General features: G+C 41.5%; 1 protein-coding gene across 5 annotated transcripts in view; it reads left to right on the forward strand.

Annotated features, from left to right (window-relative positions):
• Positions 1–17,939, forward strand: part of COL12A1 (collagen type XII alpha 1 chain) — a 132,991-nt gene that overhangs the window by 14,567 nt on the left and 100,485 nt on the right. For 4 of the 5 annotated variants that reach the window (XM_063124939.1, XM_063124941.1, XM_063124940.1 and 1 more), the window contains exons 4-13: positions 1,105–1,248; positions 2,130–2,186; positions 3,358–3,621; positions 3,790–3,954; positions 6,928–7,101; positions 7,616–7,906; positions 8,565–9,167; positions 11,740–12,012; positions 13,577–13,849; positions 15,007–15,279. The exons of the other annotated variant lie outside the window; for it this stretch is intronic. In XM_063124939.1, the coding sequence (XP_062981009.1) occupies positions 1,105–1,248; positions 2,130–2,186; positions 3,358–3,621; positions 3,790–3,954; positions 6,928–7,101; positions 7,616–7,906; positions 8,565–9,167; positions 11,740–12,012; positions 13,577–13,849; positions 15,007–15,279 (2,517 nt within the window). The remainder of the gene's footprint in view (positions 1–1,104; positions 1,249–2,129; positions 2,187–3,357; positions 3,622–3,789; positions 3,955–6,927; positions 7,102–7,615; positions 7,907–8,564; positions 9,168–11,739; positions 12,013–13,576; positions 13,850–15,006; positions 15,280–17,939) is intronic. 5 annotated transcript variants of the gene reach the window in all.

Here is a 17,939-nt window from a genome sequence, read left to right on the forward strand (position 1 = left end):
GCCAACCAGCTGTTATCCAGGGACCCACAAGCAGGACACCATGCAACAACACCCTTCCACCCATGTTCCCCAGCAACTGGTATATACAGTCTTACTGCCTCTGATACTGGAGATAGCACATAGCCATCAGGACTAGTAGCCATTGATAGCCTTCTCCTCCAGGAATTTTTCCAGACCCCTCTTAAAGCCGTCCAAATTGGGGGCCATCACCACATCTTGTGGTAGTGATGTGCTAACCCAGACACTCTGTGTTGTCTATGGTTTAATCAACCAAGAGTTAACCTATGATGTAGTTAATTAATTATGATTAACCCACGATTTCCCACTGTGACATGCAAACTGGCTCATTAAGTTCAATGGAGCTTACTCCCAGGTGAGTGCATGTAGGATTGCAGCAGCTATGTAGCAAGGAGTTGAGAATTCCTTAGTAGTACACACACAGTATTATAAGGTTACCTGCAGTGGTCGTGACTTCTAGCATTCGAAGCAGCATTTAGTTTTTTCCTTCCTTTCTCTTTAACGTCTTTTATTGCCTACAATTTTGTAATTTTTCCAAGTAGTGTATATAATTTTGTTCTCCATACTTGTTTTTACTACTGTATGAGATAAGATTTGCTGTGTAAGACACTGATTTTAGTTAATCTTGCACTGCCCATTTTCTTTCCAAATTCAAATGTTCTTTGCAAGGTTCTAGGAAAGTTTGACCAATGGCATCAGGAAGTTGTCATTCAGTAGGACTCTGTAGGCAATATAGTTGCAGTTTAATTTTTAAAAGTTCATTCATGGACTTTAAGGCCTCTGTAGTCCCTCTTAGCACTTAGTTGCTTAGCCCTAAGATTGCCAATTCCTCTGTGATGTTAGAGCAGCAAGATAGACAGGGGACCCTATGGTAGCTTTGACCACATGGTCAAACTCTAACACCAGAGAGGTTCAGCCGCTTTCTGCTGGATTAGCAATTACACAAAATCAAATGACTATAAAGTTTCCATATTTCTTTCAAGGTATAGACAAAAAAAATCTTTTTACTGTTTTGAATGATAAATTACTACTGTAAGATTTGGAAATTCTGCAGTATGAAATTGTTCTACATATGTTGAATTGCAGATGGACCTACTAGAGAATTTACCCTAGCCCAGAGTGCTACGCAAACTTTATTAACAGACCTCACATCTGATACTGAATATCTTGTAACAATAAGTTCATACGATGACAGAGAAGAGAGCATATCTGTCTCTGGACAACTGACAAGTAAGTTCACAAAATTAATCTAGGTTTAACTTGGGTTGGAGGGGCAGCACCAAATATAGGTTTAGTATTTTAGACTCTGGTTTTTACCCTGTAGGGTTGGGGCACGTGAAACGGGGGAGAAAGTAGCCATGTGGAATCTACCCTTGAGTAATGATAAGGCAGTGGTGCAAAACCTCAGACCTGGGGGCCGAATCTGGCTCTCCGCGGGTCTTAGTTTGGCCCTCCAAGGTTCCCCAGAAGGCCCCACCTCCTTCTCCTGGCCCCACTCCCTTTCCCTCTGTTGTCATCCGAATCAGCTCCCTGTGAGTAGCCACGCGTGTCGACAAAAGAAACACTCCAGTGGTGATTTGAAAGAAAGTTTACTTTAGGAATAAGCAACTTTCCATCTGAAAGTTGATGGAAAGTTGATGAGTGAGATGGCTCAGTTCAGCCCTGTGGTTAGCAACCCATGAGGCAGGGAACAACCAGGAGAAAGTAGAGGGGAGGAGACAGGAAAGGGAAAAACAAACATCCCAGCAATCCTCTCCCACCTTGCTCAGGTTCACATTAACTCTTTAGCTCCAGGTTCAGTGACCTGTAGCCCAAGTTCTGCTAACACCCTCAACTACTGATCATTTGATGCACTCCCCCCCATACACTTTCTAACAGGTTGAAATGCCTCTCCCAAAGCTTAGTTACTGGCAGTAATGGCTTTCAGCAAGAATATATTAGTAGGCTTGATATGTTTGGCCCCACCCACTTTGCCTTTGGCCCCACCCACCCCTGGAAGGTGGCCCCTGTGAACTTCTCTGAGAAGGAGCTTGGCCCTTGATCTGAAAGAGGTTTATTTCCAAGGGATATTTCTTGGTTTTCTCTTAATCCCGTACTCTCCGCTGTTCCAGTTCAAACAGGTGGTTTAATAACAACAGAAGAAAGGATTGAAGAAGTTCAGTTGCAAAGTAAGTCATTTTGCCATTGTAATAGTGCCATATTATTTTTGGGGGGCGGGGCGGTCCGTAGGTTCCCCACATACCTTGTTTCCTTGCAAAAGTGCTATGCTTTTGGGGCTTTCACTGCAGCAGCAAATTGAGCAGTGGTGGTTGGGACGGTGGGTCAGGGAGCCAGAAAAAGGCAAGGGGGACCCCATGTAGCTCACAGGCCATGTGTTTTAAACTTTTAGAAGTTTAAAGCATCCCTTTCCAAGCCTGCAAATTATTTCTTGTCCTTCAGCATATATTTTTACCTGGCAGAGTTCTAGAGTGTCTTATTGCATCTCATCCCAATCACTGTAATACAGAACTCCGAATGTATCACTCCTTGGTTTGATTGCTAGTTCTGGAAACCAAGAAGGCCAGCTTTTAATTTTTTTAACCATTTTTTTTTGGTAAGCCTTTCTTTCCCATCTTTTGGAGACCATAAAACATGCTTCTCCCCCACCCCCTCATTTGATCTGCTTATTTCCAGGCTCCGTATATACAGAATTCAGCCTGGTTATTCCGGAGGCTTGCTAACCATTTCAGTTTTGATTCAGCGAACTCTTCATGGTACCTGCAAAACAGCAGGACCTTGATTCCAAACATAAAGTATCAACAAATAAATTGTGTTAAGGCATCTTTTGCCCATGCAGTAAGAGGCACACATATACATTATGAGTTGATTCCAGAGATCCTGCAAGTGGAGTTTAACTCATGGAATCTGATTGGATTTTCACCAATTCCCCTTGCTACTCTATGTGCCCCCTGAAAGTCTACCGCAGATGGTTGGGACACCCTTTAGAATAGCATGGGAGGGGTTGTGGGAGAGGGTGCAGGAATCGGGGGGGGGAACCAGTGAAAATTACCTCCCTTTTCCTTCTATAATAAGGAAACTGGTCCTAGGTCATGGTCTGAAGGTACGTGAGACTGCCACCTTGCTGAAGCTAAGCAGGTGTGGGTGTGATCAATGCTTGGAGGGGAGACTGCTTAGGAACCTTATGTTAGCCACCTTGAGTTCCATGGTAAAAGAAAGGTGGGATATAAGCCTTTTGCAGAAGGCTACTTTAGAACAAATTCTATATAAAGTATGTGTTTGTATAAGTGATAATTAATTGCTCTGCTAAATATCTATAATTCTATACAATTTTTATTGCAGGATGTTCTATTAGTGCTGTTACAGATCTAGTTTTTCTTGTGGATGGCTCTTGGAGTGTGGGCAGAAGTAACTTTAAATATATATTGGATTTCATTGTTACCCTTGTATCGGCTTTTGATATTGGAGAAGACAGGACAAGGGTTGGAATAGTCCAGTACAGTTCTGATACAAGGACTGAATTCAACTTAAATCAGTATTTCACAAAGAGGGATCTTATTGAGGCAATAAAAAGAATCCCATACAAAGGAGGCAATACAATGACAGGTATGGACTTTTAGCTGTTTGATAATGTAGAAAGCATAGATGATTATCAAGTGCTTATGATTTTTCTTTGTTGTTAGTGCTGTCTCACTTGTTTTTACAGTTTTGAATTTGATCTAACTTTGAAAGTTTCTTGGGTAAGAAAATCACGATCTGTTTCATACATTTTAGGAGAAGCGATCGACTATCTGATTAAGAATACTTTCGTTGAGCCTGCTGGAGCAAGAAAAGGTTTTCCTAAAGTGGCAATTATCATTACGGATGGGAAGTCTCAAGATGAAGTAGAAATTCCTGCAAGAGAACTACGTGGCATAGGAGCGGAAGTATTTTCTTTGGGTATGTTGAACTTTATGCAAAAATTGTTATCAAGGAGAAGAGTCAAAAGCTATGTATTTTGCTTGCATTAGGGGGAAATCTAACACCCCTCCCCCAATGCAGGTTACTTGTGAGTAGATTAACTTTTTTAGTTCATTGCCAACATTTGGGCAGAGTGCTAACTGCCCCCTAGTCTGTTACAATTATGGAATTATGGATATCAAAATGCTGTCACCAAATTAGTTTTGGGGTGCGTATGTCTCTTAATATCTCAAAAGGTATCCATAGAGAAAAGCACAATATTTTAGACCACTGCTTTAATTAGCACTGTGTATTCACTAGCTGAGTAAATATAATTGAAATGACTGCTCTGCATGCGAACAGGTTTAGTTCTCTACAATTGCACTTAAATACCTATGTCCTGATCCACCATGCAGAGCTGCTATAATGGGGTTGTAGTTTATTGCTGCACACCTGTGTGTGTGTATATGAGAGAGAGGCATGCCCTATCTGGCAATCTGCTTGTATATGGACACCCAAATCCTCCTCTGATATTAGAGTAGTGTGGTGAACAAATCCTCTCACAGCATGAATTAGCAACCAGGCAGAGTAGGAAAAGAGGTGTGTGTGTGGGGGGAAATAAATAAATAAATAAATCCTAACTTAACTTATAGTTTTGCTGGGTTTGAGGTGGTAGTGACTAGGGATGTGCTCCGCATCTAATTGGACCGGAGAAGCAGGAGCGGGGGGCTTCGCCTGCCCTTAAGACGGAGGCGAAGAGGATCGGGGGCCCGGCGGAGCGTGGCGAAGAGGATCGAGGTGAAGGCGGATCCTTCGCCTCGATCCGGAGCTCCGCCGGAAAGGTAAGTGGGGTTTACCGGGCCCAGCTGCTGTCGCTGTCGCTGACGGCGGCAGGGCCCGGTAACCCCCCTCCCCGCCCTCCTCTCCCTTACCTGCCTCCGTCCGCGCTTGCGGCCCAGACTTCCTGGTGGAACCGCGGGCTCAATTGAAGACGGCAACAGACCACGGATGGAGGCAGGTAAGGCCCCCCTCTCCCTTGGTCCTTTACCGGGCTCTGCCGCTGGGACTGCCTTGAGTCTTGGCATGCATATGTATCCCTGGACAAGCTATCATGGTGGCGAGTTTGAAGTTTCTAAAGTGCAAATTGACGGAGCTATGGAAAGGGGTGTGAATGGGGTGCCCGGTTTTCATAAATTCCCCCAAAATCAGGGGATGATGGGACTGCCTTGAGTCTTGGCATGCGTGTGCACCCCTGCATAAGCTTTCATGGTGGCGAGTTTGAGATTTTTAACGTGCAAATTGACGGAGCTATGGAAAGGGGTGTGATTGGGGTGCCCGGTTTTCATAAATTCCCCCAAAATCAGGGGATGATGGGACTGCCTTGAGTCTTGGCCTGTTTATGTATCCCTGGACAAGCTATCATGGTGGCGAGTTTGAGATTTTTAACGTGCAAATTGACGGAGCTATGGAAAGGGGTGTGAATGGGGTGCCCGATTTTCATAAATTCCCCAAAAATCAGGGGATGATGGGACTGCCTTGAGTCTTGGCATGCATCTGTATCCCTGGAAAAGCTATCATGGTGGTGAATTTGAGATTTCTAACGTTCAAATTGATGGAGCTATCGAAAGGGGTGTGAATGGGTTGCCCGATTTTCATAAATTCCCCCAAAATCAGGGGATGATGGGATTGCTTTGAGTCTTGGCGTGCATGTGTATACCTCCATGACGTGTCATGGTGCCAAACTTGAGGTTTCTAACTTTAACAGAAAAAAAGTTGTATACTTTTTTAGCTTAATGCAATCCTATGGGGGGGGGAACGGAGCTCCGATCCGGATTCGGAGCTCCAAGCGGAGCGGACATAGGCGGAGCAGGGGCAGGGTGGAGCGGCCCGATCCACAAATCGTGGATCTGGAAGTGAAGCGGAGCGGGGGGTCCGTGCACACCCCTAGTAGTGACTGACTAGGAAAAGGATCTTGGGGTTGTGGTGGTTAGCTTGATGAAAACTTTGACCCAGTGTGCAGCTGCTGTGAAAGAGGCAAATTCCATGTTGGGGATCATTAGGAAAGGAATCGTGAATAAACCTGCCAATATCCTAATGCCTGGATACAAATCTTTGGTGTGGCCACACTTTGAATACTGTGTACATTTTTGGTGCAGCAAAGGGCAAACCAAATGATCAAAGGGCTGGAACAACTCCCCTATGGGGAAAAGTTATAACCTTTGGGGATCGTTAGCTTAGAAAAGATGCAAGAAAAGAGGGATATGATAGAGGTGTATAAAATTGTACATGGTGTCGAGAAAGTACCTAGGAAGATGTTTTTCTTCTAGTACTAGAACATGGGGTCGTCCATTGAAACTGAATGGTAGAAGATTAAGAATAGATACTTTTTCATACTGCGCATAGTTAAACTATGGAATTCACTACCACATGATGTAGTGGTTGCCACCAATGTGGACAGCTTTAAAAAGAGATTAGACAAATTCCTGGAGGATTAGGCTATCAATGGCTACTAGACCTGATGGCCTTGTATTACCTCCAGTATTGGAGGCAGCTTGCCTTTCAATACCAGTCACTAGGGAATATGAGTAGGAGACTGTTATTGTGCTGCTGTCCTGCTTGTTCACTTCCCAGAGGTGGCTACGTGGCTACTGTAGGAACAGAATGCTGGACTAGATAAGCTTTTGGTCTGATCCAGCATGACTCTTCCTATGTTTTAAAGTTCTGTCACCGAGTTGTCTAGCCTTTTGCACTCGGAAGACCCTGTGATACAGGAAGACAGAGTGAAAAACGCCGCCAGGCAAGCCTCCCTTCTGAAACATCCCTGCCTCAGTGTGCATTAGTGCTTAATGAGAGCCTTCTGATCTCCACACACAATAGGCTTATAGAAACCCACAAGTACAATAGTGTCTATCTGCAGCATTGGTGGATCATTCACATATATGCTCACACCCTGTTCCTTTTTTCCTATTTTAGGAATCAAAGCTGCAGATGCCAAAGAGCTGAAGTTGATTGCATCTCAGCCCTCGCTGAAGCATGTTTTTAATGTGGCCAACTTCGATGGCATTGTGGATATACAGAACGAAATAGTCTCACAGGTGTGCTCAGGTGTTGATGAACAATTGGGTGAGCTCGTCAGTGGAGAAGAAGGTGAGAAAAAGCTTCACAGTAGCTAACTTCATCCTTGTATAGATATTCATCTAACCATGGTGAGGACACCAAATTTTAGGAAGGAAGTTTTTAGAAAGGACTACAGCTCAGTGGTAGAGTGCATGCTTTGCTTGCAAAGCTTCCTAGTCTTTAACCCATAGGTATCATCTCCAGGTAAAAAGGCTCAGGTAACAGGTGATATGGAAGACTCTGCCAAAGACCTTGGAGAGCTACTACTGGTTAGGGGAGACTACATGGGCTTATCTACCCTGGCATAAGGATGCAAAAATTACCTTAGGTGTGATTTTTGGTTTGCTTGAATAGCAGACCCTCATGCCAAACTGTAAGCTATTTTGGAACTTCATTCAATTAAAAAAGTGGTTTGCTCTGTGACCTGGGAGGCTGCTATTAGAGAAACACAAGTAAAACCTGTATGCAGCTGTACCGGTTCTAAAAGTTAGGTGCTCTTTGAAAACATGTTTATAACTGATTTTTTTGTGTTTTAACTTTTCAGCTATAGAACCTCCTTCAAACCTTGTAGCAACACAAGTCTCATCAAGATCAATTAGAGTCACTTGGTATCCTTCTCCTAGTGAAATCACTGGGTACAAGGTGGACCTCATTCCAATGATAGCTGGTGCCAGACAATATTCCCTGAGTGTAGGACCTCAGACTACAGCCCTCAATGTAAAAGATCTTTCTTCAGACACAGAATACCAAATTAATGTGTATGCTATGAAAGAACTGACTGCCAGTGAGCCAGTGACTATAATGGAGAAAACACAGCCAGTAAAAGTTCAAGTGGGTAAGTCATGGGCTGTCGAAATGAACTGTTGCATGCTGATGGCTGAATGATATAAAAGCAACATGAATTATATAAAAGCAACAGAAGCCTTCACCAACCCAGTGCCCTCCAGATCTTTTGGACAATAACTCCCAGAATTTTTTTTTTTACCATTGGCCATGCTGGTTTAGGCTGATAGGAGTATAAGTAAAAAACCCTGCAATATGGGGGTGATGCTGAAATATTTTGAACAATGTAGCGTATCATCAGACAAGCATTTTATCGTACACTTGTTAATGGCCACTCATGTTCTTTGTGTGTGGTTCCTTTCGATGACCCTGTCCACCTCCAGTGGGTCTCCTGCTCCTTCTGGTCTTTTTTCTGTCATAAAATAACACAGAAAAAAAACTGATTTGGGGGGTGGAATAGCGAAACTTGCTGCCATTTCTGCTGTGTGCAGGAGAAGCAGTGCGATAAAAACGCCCACTGAATGGGTCACATGGTTGTTGCTTGCTTCCTCTTTCTTCCCAATGTGAAGAAAGAGGGAGCTATTTGTTTTTATTCTGGGACAGCAGCAGGAAGCCAAAGTGACAGTAGGGAAATGTGATTTACCCCCTGCCTGAAGATGCTCGTAAAGAGTTGTGTAAATGCTAAATATTCTTCTCTTTCCTTCTTGCAGAATGCTCACAAGGTGTGGATGTAAAAGCTGATATTGTGCTTCTGGTTGATGGCTCCTACAGTATTGGCATTGCCAATTTTGTTAAAGTGAGAGCATTTTTGGAAGTGTTAGTTAAAAGCTTTGAGATTTCACCTAACAAAGTGCAGATCAGCCTTGTCCAATACAGCAGGGATCCTCATACAGAATTTACTTTGAACAGATACAACAGAGTTGAAGACATAATTCAGGCTATTAACACTTTCCCATACAGAGGTGGATCTACAAACACTGGCAAAGCAATGACTTATGTTAGGGAAAAAGTCTTTGTTACAAGCAAAGGTGCAAGAGAGAATGTCCCAAGGGTTATGATTCTTATTACTGATGGGAAATCATCAGATGCTTTTAAAGATCCTGCTTTAAAACTGAGGAACTCAGATGTAGAGATATTTGCAGTTGGTGTTAAGGACGCAGTGCGGACAGAATTGGAAGCTATTGCTACACCACCGACAGAAACCCACGTGTACACAGTGGAAGACTTTGATGCTTTTCAGAGAATATCCTTTGAGCTCACACAATCTGTCTGCCTACGAATTGAGCAGGAACTTCAGAAGATTAAGAGGAAATGTAAGTAGTCTTTGCCATGTAGAAATGCGTGGGGAAAATGCCTATGAAAAGGCCTGGGCCAAATGTTGTTAGCTATATATAATTTATAAGGTAATGACCACACATAGTAAAAGAGGAACACACACACACACATCTGAAAAGATATTACAAGTTTTGTTATTTAAGTCTACAAAATGGTTTGCCAAATGGGTGTTTTATTATTTAAATACATCTGGATCCAAAATTAAGCTCAAGTAAATAAGAATGGAAAGGAAGAAAATTAATAGAGAACCCTGTTTAGTGCTGCTGTTTGTTTTTTGTTTAAGTTGTAGCTTGGACCAGTGGAGGGGGCATTCGCCCCATCATAACCTGTCCCCGACAGTTGTCTCAAGGGATAAGAAGCATTATTGCAGGATATTCTGACTAGACGTCCATGAATGGAAGGGCTCTTTCCATTCACGGATGGGGACCACAATCCAGAGGAAGCTTTTACCAATTCGTTCTTCCCCGTGCAGCCCCTCCTACACTATTTTGAAGGGTCTCATAGTTTTCCAGAGCAATTTTTCAAGGGGTACAAGGAGCTGCAGGGAAAAGGCAAATTATTTAAAATTTGCCATGGATGGGAGTGTTTGGTGAGAGGAACCTTGATGAGGGGATGCTTCCACCAATGAACAGTTAGCTAGGATCCAAGCCAATTTCTCTGGGTAAGGTAAGGAAGTGAGACTGTGTCCATAGTGGTATAAGAAATTGCAAGGATATATTCCATGGGATGTGGATAATGGAATATCCATTACTTTCAAAGTTCTTTGAATTCGAGATTTAAATTTGTAAAAAATGTGGATTGTTTCTAATTCTTGCAGTTGCAGAGAGCCTGGAAAATGTGTGGTCAGATTTTGGTAAAGGATTAGAAACCAGAAGAGGGCAGGACAGGGTTTCCGTTGACCAGCAGATTGAACTTACAGTTGGCTAGATAGGGCATGCTGGGAAACTTAGGACTCTTTTCTGTATCTCTTTTCTATGCATAGGATTGCACCCTAAATGTAGTAAATCTACCCAGTGGGATAATCCATTACCATTACATATCTTGGATATAGCAGCAACAATGACAGAGCCTTTTTGGCTAAAGGGCGGGAAAAAGTACTATAATAAACAAACAAACAATACTTTATATACACTTCAGAGTTTTTACAATGCTTTGTATACATTCTCCTGTTGCAATATCCATTTATGGTAATTTAGTTTTATTATCCCCAAATTACAAATGAAAAACTGAGATTTGAGACAGAGGGCATGTCTACACCAGCCCTATATCCCGGGATCATCCCTGTGCATCCAAATGCCACACGGGGGATCCTGGGAGCAGGCAGGGACAATCCCTCCATTTTCCTGGGATAACCCTTAGGTGTAGAAAGGGCCATGGTGACTCAAAGACCACCTACTACATTCACAACATAGGCAAAGTTTGAACAGGGACTTTCTGATTTATAGCTCCTCCAATCAAATTTGACAGCTCTGCCTCATTCATATATATGAGTGAAGCAGACATATGAACAACAAATGTGGCTGCAACCATGGATTTTTTTGTTTTAGCACAACGTTCGATGTCTCTCGCTAACCCTTACACTATTACCCTTTCTTGTGTCATGAAAAATAAATGAAGGAATTGTTTCCAAACCCCACTTATGGGATGGTTGTTTATTGAATGCATCCTCTATGTGTTATCTGGTGTTCCAGTCAGTGCACATTTCCCCTATCAACCATGTATATTAGCTTAGACAAAGAGTTCTTGTATGTGAAGTACCTGTTCCATGTATGGAGCATTGTATGGATAGCCCTCTTATATGGTTTAGTCACTAGATGGTTCTAGGCTTAGTTGTATCTGGTGGAGTCAGAAGTTTCCTGTTGTTGTTTAGGTCTTGTTTGTGAGAGATAATAAAGTTCTTGTTTAGTTTCTTAACTGCTGTGTCTTCTAAGCCTTTCGTGATAGGCATATTCTCCAGATCCTGACTACTGTCTGATAATTTGACTAATTTATTCCCTTTAAACAACCCATTCTCCCACTCATAATTGATAGTCTAGTAGTATTGGTTTTGGGGAAATCATTTTATTTTAACAACGCCAGTGTAACAATGTCAAAACAAGAGAGTGATTGTGATTGTTACATGAGTCATCTTCATTTCTTGGCTCCTTTTTGCGGATGGATGAAAGAATAAAAACCATGTTAGCATTAGCCTTCACATCGTTTCTTGTTTAATGGCAGGGCTGTGTGGCTTTAAGTGAGGACATACTGATGTTATTATTCAGCATTCATGAAACATAGAAGAGGATGTTCCCAATTTGACTATGCAACTTAAGTTTTCAAATCTGTAGAATCAGCAGTTTTTGTCATAGGAAGAAAAAGAGATGGAAATAGTTGGAATTTCTAATTTTTGTTAGAGTAAGATTATTCAGATACATGCGTTCGTCTGAGCTCTAGGTAGTTTGATAAGCAAGACCAGCAATAAAGCAGCCAGTTGTTTTTTGCACATATTTCTGGAATTTATGAAAGTTTTATCAACCCATGATTTGCTCACTAGATTTTTATTTTCAACAGCTTACTTACCTGCAAAGAATCTGGAATTTTCAGAAGTGGATTCTTACAGTTTCAAAGTTAGCTGGTCTCCAGCAGGAGCTGATGTTTTGTCTTACCTTGTCAAGTATAAAGTGGCTATTGGTGGAGAGGAATTCATTGTTTCTGTACCAGCTCCTGTTACTAACACAGTTCTTACTAATTTACTACCGAAAACCACATATGCTGTCGGTGTGATTGCAGAATATGAAGATGGTGATGGGCCTTCCTTGGATGGGGAAGAAACAACTTTAGAAGGTATCATTCCTGTTGCGTCACTTCTGCTTCTTCCTCCTGAAAACCAACATAGAGGCCCAATGCATGTGTTACCATGGTGATGTGATTACTGAACCACAACCCCCAGCTCCCAAGTGGTTCCAGCTTTTGGCAGCAACCAGCTTGCTGTGTTTACATACCAATCTGGCCATACTGTATTCAAATAATCAGAATTTGAATCAGAACCAACAATAAAAGATCTAATATTAGTAAATGAAAAAATGGCACTAACGTCTTCCATTGCCTTCTGGACGACAGGTAGAACTGCAGCAATAAAGATTGGATATCCTTTAAGTTGTGAGTTGAAAACAATGGGTTGGAGCCAGGCTTAGTTAAAAAGCCAGGCTTAGTTAAGAAGACAGACACTCTTTAATTATCCATTGAAGTCAGTGGAACTTAAGTTAGTCAAGTCTAACTGGATTTCAGTGGGTCTACTCCTTTTACTTCTTTGAAGTAAAAAATCTTGTCCATATATGTAATACACATAAAAGACAAATAATTGTTTTAGTTTAGACTCTTTTTAAATAGAGAGTTGCAGCACTTCTTTACAATTCAAATAAGCAAGGTTTAATATAGCTGATTAGAACTTCTTGAGTTCACTTCCTTTGTTATTCTAGACACATGTAGTAAATATTTTACATATACTTAAATATCTTTCTACTTTTGACTTCCTTGGATTATAATCCAACTTGACAAGGTGGCAGGATGCTGAAGGATCATTTAAAAATGATGCCTCATCTAGCAGATGGTAATTTCTTCAGCATTTTAAATGGATTACATGCCAAATTTTAAGAAATATCCACTTTCCACCCTGAATGTCATTCATATATCCTGCATACGGACATTCTGCCTACCTCTTATTACTTGATTTAGGATTTTTTTAAGTGCTATGAAGACTTATACGCACAATCTGCCTGATTTTCCCCAACTGCGGTACTATCATTGTATAAAGTAGGGGGTTATTCCACTATTTTCATTTAGGGAAGATAAAACTTCAGATAAACAATATTTCTGAACTGTAAAATATCTCCATTTTGGTAAAAGGCATAACTATTTAAAAATATGTATAAATAACCCTTCATCTACAGATACCAAAGTGGTATGCGAAAATATAATACAAATGCAACACAGTATAATCAAAACAGCAAAACATCAAACTTTAAAAAATAACAACCAAGAGCAGCAAATACAGAAAAAAGACAACCCATACCAACCAACTTAAAATGCCTGGGTGTATAGGCTTTGGCTTGGTGCCAAAAATGGCACAATGTTGGTGCCACTTGCACCTCCTTGGGGAGGATATTCCACAATTGGAGTGCTACCACGGAGAAGGCTCTTTCCCTAGTTGTCATATAAAGCAGCAACAGTACTTGGAGAAGAGCCTCGCCTGACGACTTTATGGCTTGGGGAGACTGATATAGGGAGATCTGCTCCTGCAGATATTTGGGTCCCAAGCCAAACTACTTAATATTTTAGAGGGCTTTTTTCTATAAGATTAATAAAAATAAAATGGCTTGCATTTGTGACTTGTTTACTTCTTTTATAGTCAGGGGATCACCACGAAACTTAAGAGTAACTGATGAAACAACTGATAGTTTTAAAGTTGGATGGTCACCAGCTCCCGGGAATGTTCTCAGATACAGAATTGCATATAAGCCAGTTACTGGTGGGGAAAGAAGAGAAATAACTGTCTCAGCAAATGAAAGAGCAACAACACTGCAGAATCTGAATTCCGATACAAGATACGAAGTCTCTGTTACTGCTGAGTACCAGTCTGGGCCTGGAAATCCATTGAATGGCCATGGGAAAACTGAAGAAGGTAAGCACAGAATATAATGCTTGTGGTATCAAGGTCATTTTCACATAGGACACAGCAGGAAAGAGGCGTTGATATCATGTTGGCATCTTGATGCATGTACTGGTGCATGTTTTGACAACATGCATACATTACACCTTTACATGTAAAAACTTTCACGTGTGGACTTGGCCTAAGTTTGACAACCTTACATTGAAGAGCTTTTGTGTTTCCAAGCCCTCCTGCCAAGATCTGAGACAATAAAGAAGCCTGCAGTGTAATCTACAAAGCTTTATTCAGCAAATAAAATCTCTTCACACCTGATGGGAATGTGATTGGTGGGAGCTATTTTCTAAGTTTAATTAGCTTAACAAAGCAAGGCAGTTGCTTTTCAACTATAATGGACAGTTTCCCTGCAGTGCTAACAGGCTTTATGCTTCAGGGAAGGGCTTTGAGGAGAAGCCTCTGGTGAGTGGCTACCCTAAGGGACTGCCTCTCACCTCCTCTGAACTCCGCCCACTTGACCCTGTGGCAGACTCTGGGACCTGTCAATTCCAATGTCCCCTCCCCCTCTGGCAGCAGCTGAGTTCCTGGAGGGGTGGAGGGAATGGTCTCTGAGCCTTCAGCATCCTGTCCAATAAGCTCCTGGGCATATTTGTTCTTGACTCCTGAAGAGGCTTGAACACTTTCCTCCCCCTGCTTCCTGTCTTGGCTGGCATATTTCTGGTCCTGCTTTTTCTTCTTCTTCAGTCTCCAAACCCCATTAAGCCCCCAAGCCCTTTCCCCCCACATTAAATAGAACAGACTTGATCCTGACAAGAGCAGAGATATCTAGGTATCCTTACCAATGCAGCAGTGCCTTTGTCTAGCAGTACATTTATCATCTGGCATACTAGTTCTCTGTATCTCTTATATTTCATTCCAAGGGCCATCTCCTCCAAAAAGATCACCTGTTGTTCCTTCTTCTGTTACTAATATGACAGTTTCCAGATTTCAAGCCACTTTAGTTTGTTCTCCTGGTTTGGTTGTCTATTTAAATACTATCCTGTGTCAGTTGCTTACATTTCTGTATACGAATTGTGTCGTACTTAATTGCTTACATCACAGATATTTCACAGTAGACTTAAAGACACCAAATTCTTATTTCAAGAACTTCTGTTGTGTGCTTTTATCACATGTAGTGCTGGGAAGACCAAGAGACTTGAAAGTTTCTGATGCTACAACATCCTCATTGAAATTATCTTGGAGTTCAGCACCTGGCAAAGTACAGAGATACCTTGTAACATATACTCCAGTGACAGGAGGTGAAACTAAAGAAGCAACCTTAAGGGGAGATACTACCACTACAGTTCTCAGAGACTTGGAGCCAGGAACGAGATATGATTTATCTGTGACTGCCCTTTATGCATCTGGAGCAGGGGATGCTCTTTCTGGACAAGGAGACACACGTGAAGGTAGAAACAGCTGGATTTCACAAATTGCTGTTATAACTGAAGTTATGTTTATGAATATATAATCCATTTTTGCTTGGTAGCCAATATTTCTCGGTAGCCAAGAATTAGATACACATAATGCTAACCCATAGTTTATTTAACCTATTGTTAACCCATTGTTTGTTGCCATACCCAGGGTTTGTGTAGGAGATGATCAAACAAACCGGCCAGCTTTGGCCAGCTGTTTCCCAGTAACCCAATTACTTTTGCAGTAGTATTGGCATGTAGAATTGCTTGTCTTTTTGAACACCTTTGCCTGCCACCTCTGTAGCCCGGAGAAACAATGAATGAACAACCTACAATTCTAAGTTTATATGTAATGACAACCCATGGTTTAAACAACTGAGGGTTCACAATGCAGCAACAAACCATGGCTTCTCTTGCTGGCTGGCTTGTGGTTAACAAACCATGTTTGTTAGTGTAGCTAGATTTCAACATCAACAACTCAGAATTCAACAACCCACAGGTTAAATAACTCAAGGGTTAGCATTATGCACAAACCAGGTCATAATCTGCTGCAATAATACTAAAATAATACACAGACTACCCAAGTTTAATGTCTGTAATTATTAAAGCAGCTTCACATATTTATTGTTTCACTTGCCCCAGTTTTCTGAGAGGTGTGGAAGTTCCAGGGGTAGGGTGCTTACCTAGGTTTGCAAATCATTATAGTGTATATGATCACATAGGATATCATTACTCTGTTCTTGGTGCTAATTACAGTAACAACCTCAGATAGAACAGTGATGCATTAATCATGTCAGGATTTAAAAAGTACTGAGCTATGTCAGCTATTTAGAGCAGAAATGGGCCATAGATTCACCATTATAATGATAATTTCAATAGTTGTTTGCTATAATTCATATCAGCAGACAGGGGACCTATACCAGCAAGAGGAAGACTTTGTTTTCAGTGTCCTTTCTAAATGAAATCTTTCTGCTTGTGTACATGTGACCAGCGTCAAGAGAAGTGGCTTACTACAGCAGGGTCCTGTAGTAACTCCTCACGTTCTGAAGGCATTTGCACAAATGCGCATCTTCATTCAAGCAGAGATCATGTACAATACCCTGTCTCTTTGGATATCCCACTCCTTTCAGAGTGCCCTGCATCATAGGAAGCCACTTCACACAAGACATGATTTTGTACTTGGAGGTCATGCGGGTCTGATGACTGGTACCATCATGGTATGCATGTCTGCATTGCATCATGAATAGTTCTGGTACTTGCTTGTCTCGTGCCACTATGTTCCTTTTTTAAAGGGTACATTTTGGAATGGACAGTCCACTGTATGATAGTGCCAGGCTCACCACAGGTACAGACATCTGAAAGCAACATTTGCATAAGTTATTTTGGGAAGAACCTTACTTGGCTTTCACAAATTACCCTTCTCCACATATTTGTCTGCATTGCACATGTGGAAAATGGCAGTTTCAGTCAAGTCTGCAAGCCCAATTCTCCTACTTCATATTATGTTCCTATTTACAGAGGGCTATTCCTCATACTTCCACCTTATGGGATCAAGAGCCTATGGAGACATGCCCCTAAGGCTGCTTCCACACGACACTCCAGCCTGTGACAGGAATACTGTGAAACAGGAACTGCCACCATCTGGACAACTCAAAAAATATATCTTGTTGTAGGGCTTTAGAGCATATAACCTAAAATACTTCTCTTAGAAGTTTCTAATACAATAAAAGTTAAAAAGCAAACGAATACATCCCAGTAATAAAGCTGGGATGCTTCACTAAGGTTTTGCATCGGAACTAATAAACTAGCAAATAAAGCTAAGGTCATATGCTAGGATCCAAAAGAGGCCTGTGCACTTTCACAACACTGTTCCATGCCTGATGCATGGGATGGGTGGTAGGTAGTTCCTGGTGGTCTTTTCTGGCTGCAGCTCTTTGCATCACATGGATTTTTGTGCTGGAAGACCCCTGACCTCACTGGCAGCTTTTCAGGGGCTATTACTGGAAGGGCCCCCTGAAGCCCACCTCCAAACTGTACTTGCGTTAGATTGCACATAGCCATTTGGATCCTTACTATGGTACATTAAAGCAACAACTACACTCTGTTCATTTATTCACCAAATACTGAATTTCTTTTCATAACATGTTCAACATTTAATATATACAGTAATAAAAATTTATAACCCCGTTCCAAACCCTCCCTTCCCTTTCCGTCCGCACCAACTTTCTTTATCTTGTTTTATATCCTTACTTAACATAATGTTTCAGTTTTAAAGATAAGGCCCCCATAATTATACATGTTCCTACATAATCTATGATGCTTGTTTGGTCAAGCACCAAGGGTATGATCAAGGGTCGAACAGCTTGCCATAAAATTATCATTTTCTCATATTTCATGCTTAACTCGGATGTGTTGTATCAACTTATTATCAGAATTTCCCATAACTTGGAAATCCAGTCTGTCTCTTTCAGTGGCAGAGGTGACGATTTCTGTCATTACTATGCATAGTTTTTAAAATGTTCATCCTCTGGAATGTGTTTATTCTTCAACTGGATAAGAAAGCTTTGCAAAAATGCTGTAAGTTGAATTTTTGAAGCTGTTGAGAAACCTTTGCTCATGGAATGTTTTATAATTTTTTTTAAAATGAACAGAAC

Source organism: Elgaria multicarinata, chromosome 4, assembly GCF_023053635.1.
Source record: "Elgaria multicarinata webbii isolate HBS135686 ecotype San Diego chromosome 4, rElgMul1.1.pri, whole genome shotgun sequence".
NCBI classification, from domain to species: Eukaryota; Metazoa; Chordata; class Lepidosauria; order Squamata; family Anguidae; genus Elgaria; species Elgaria multicarinata.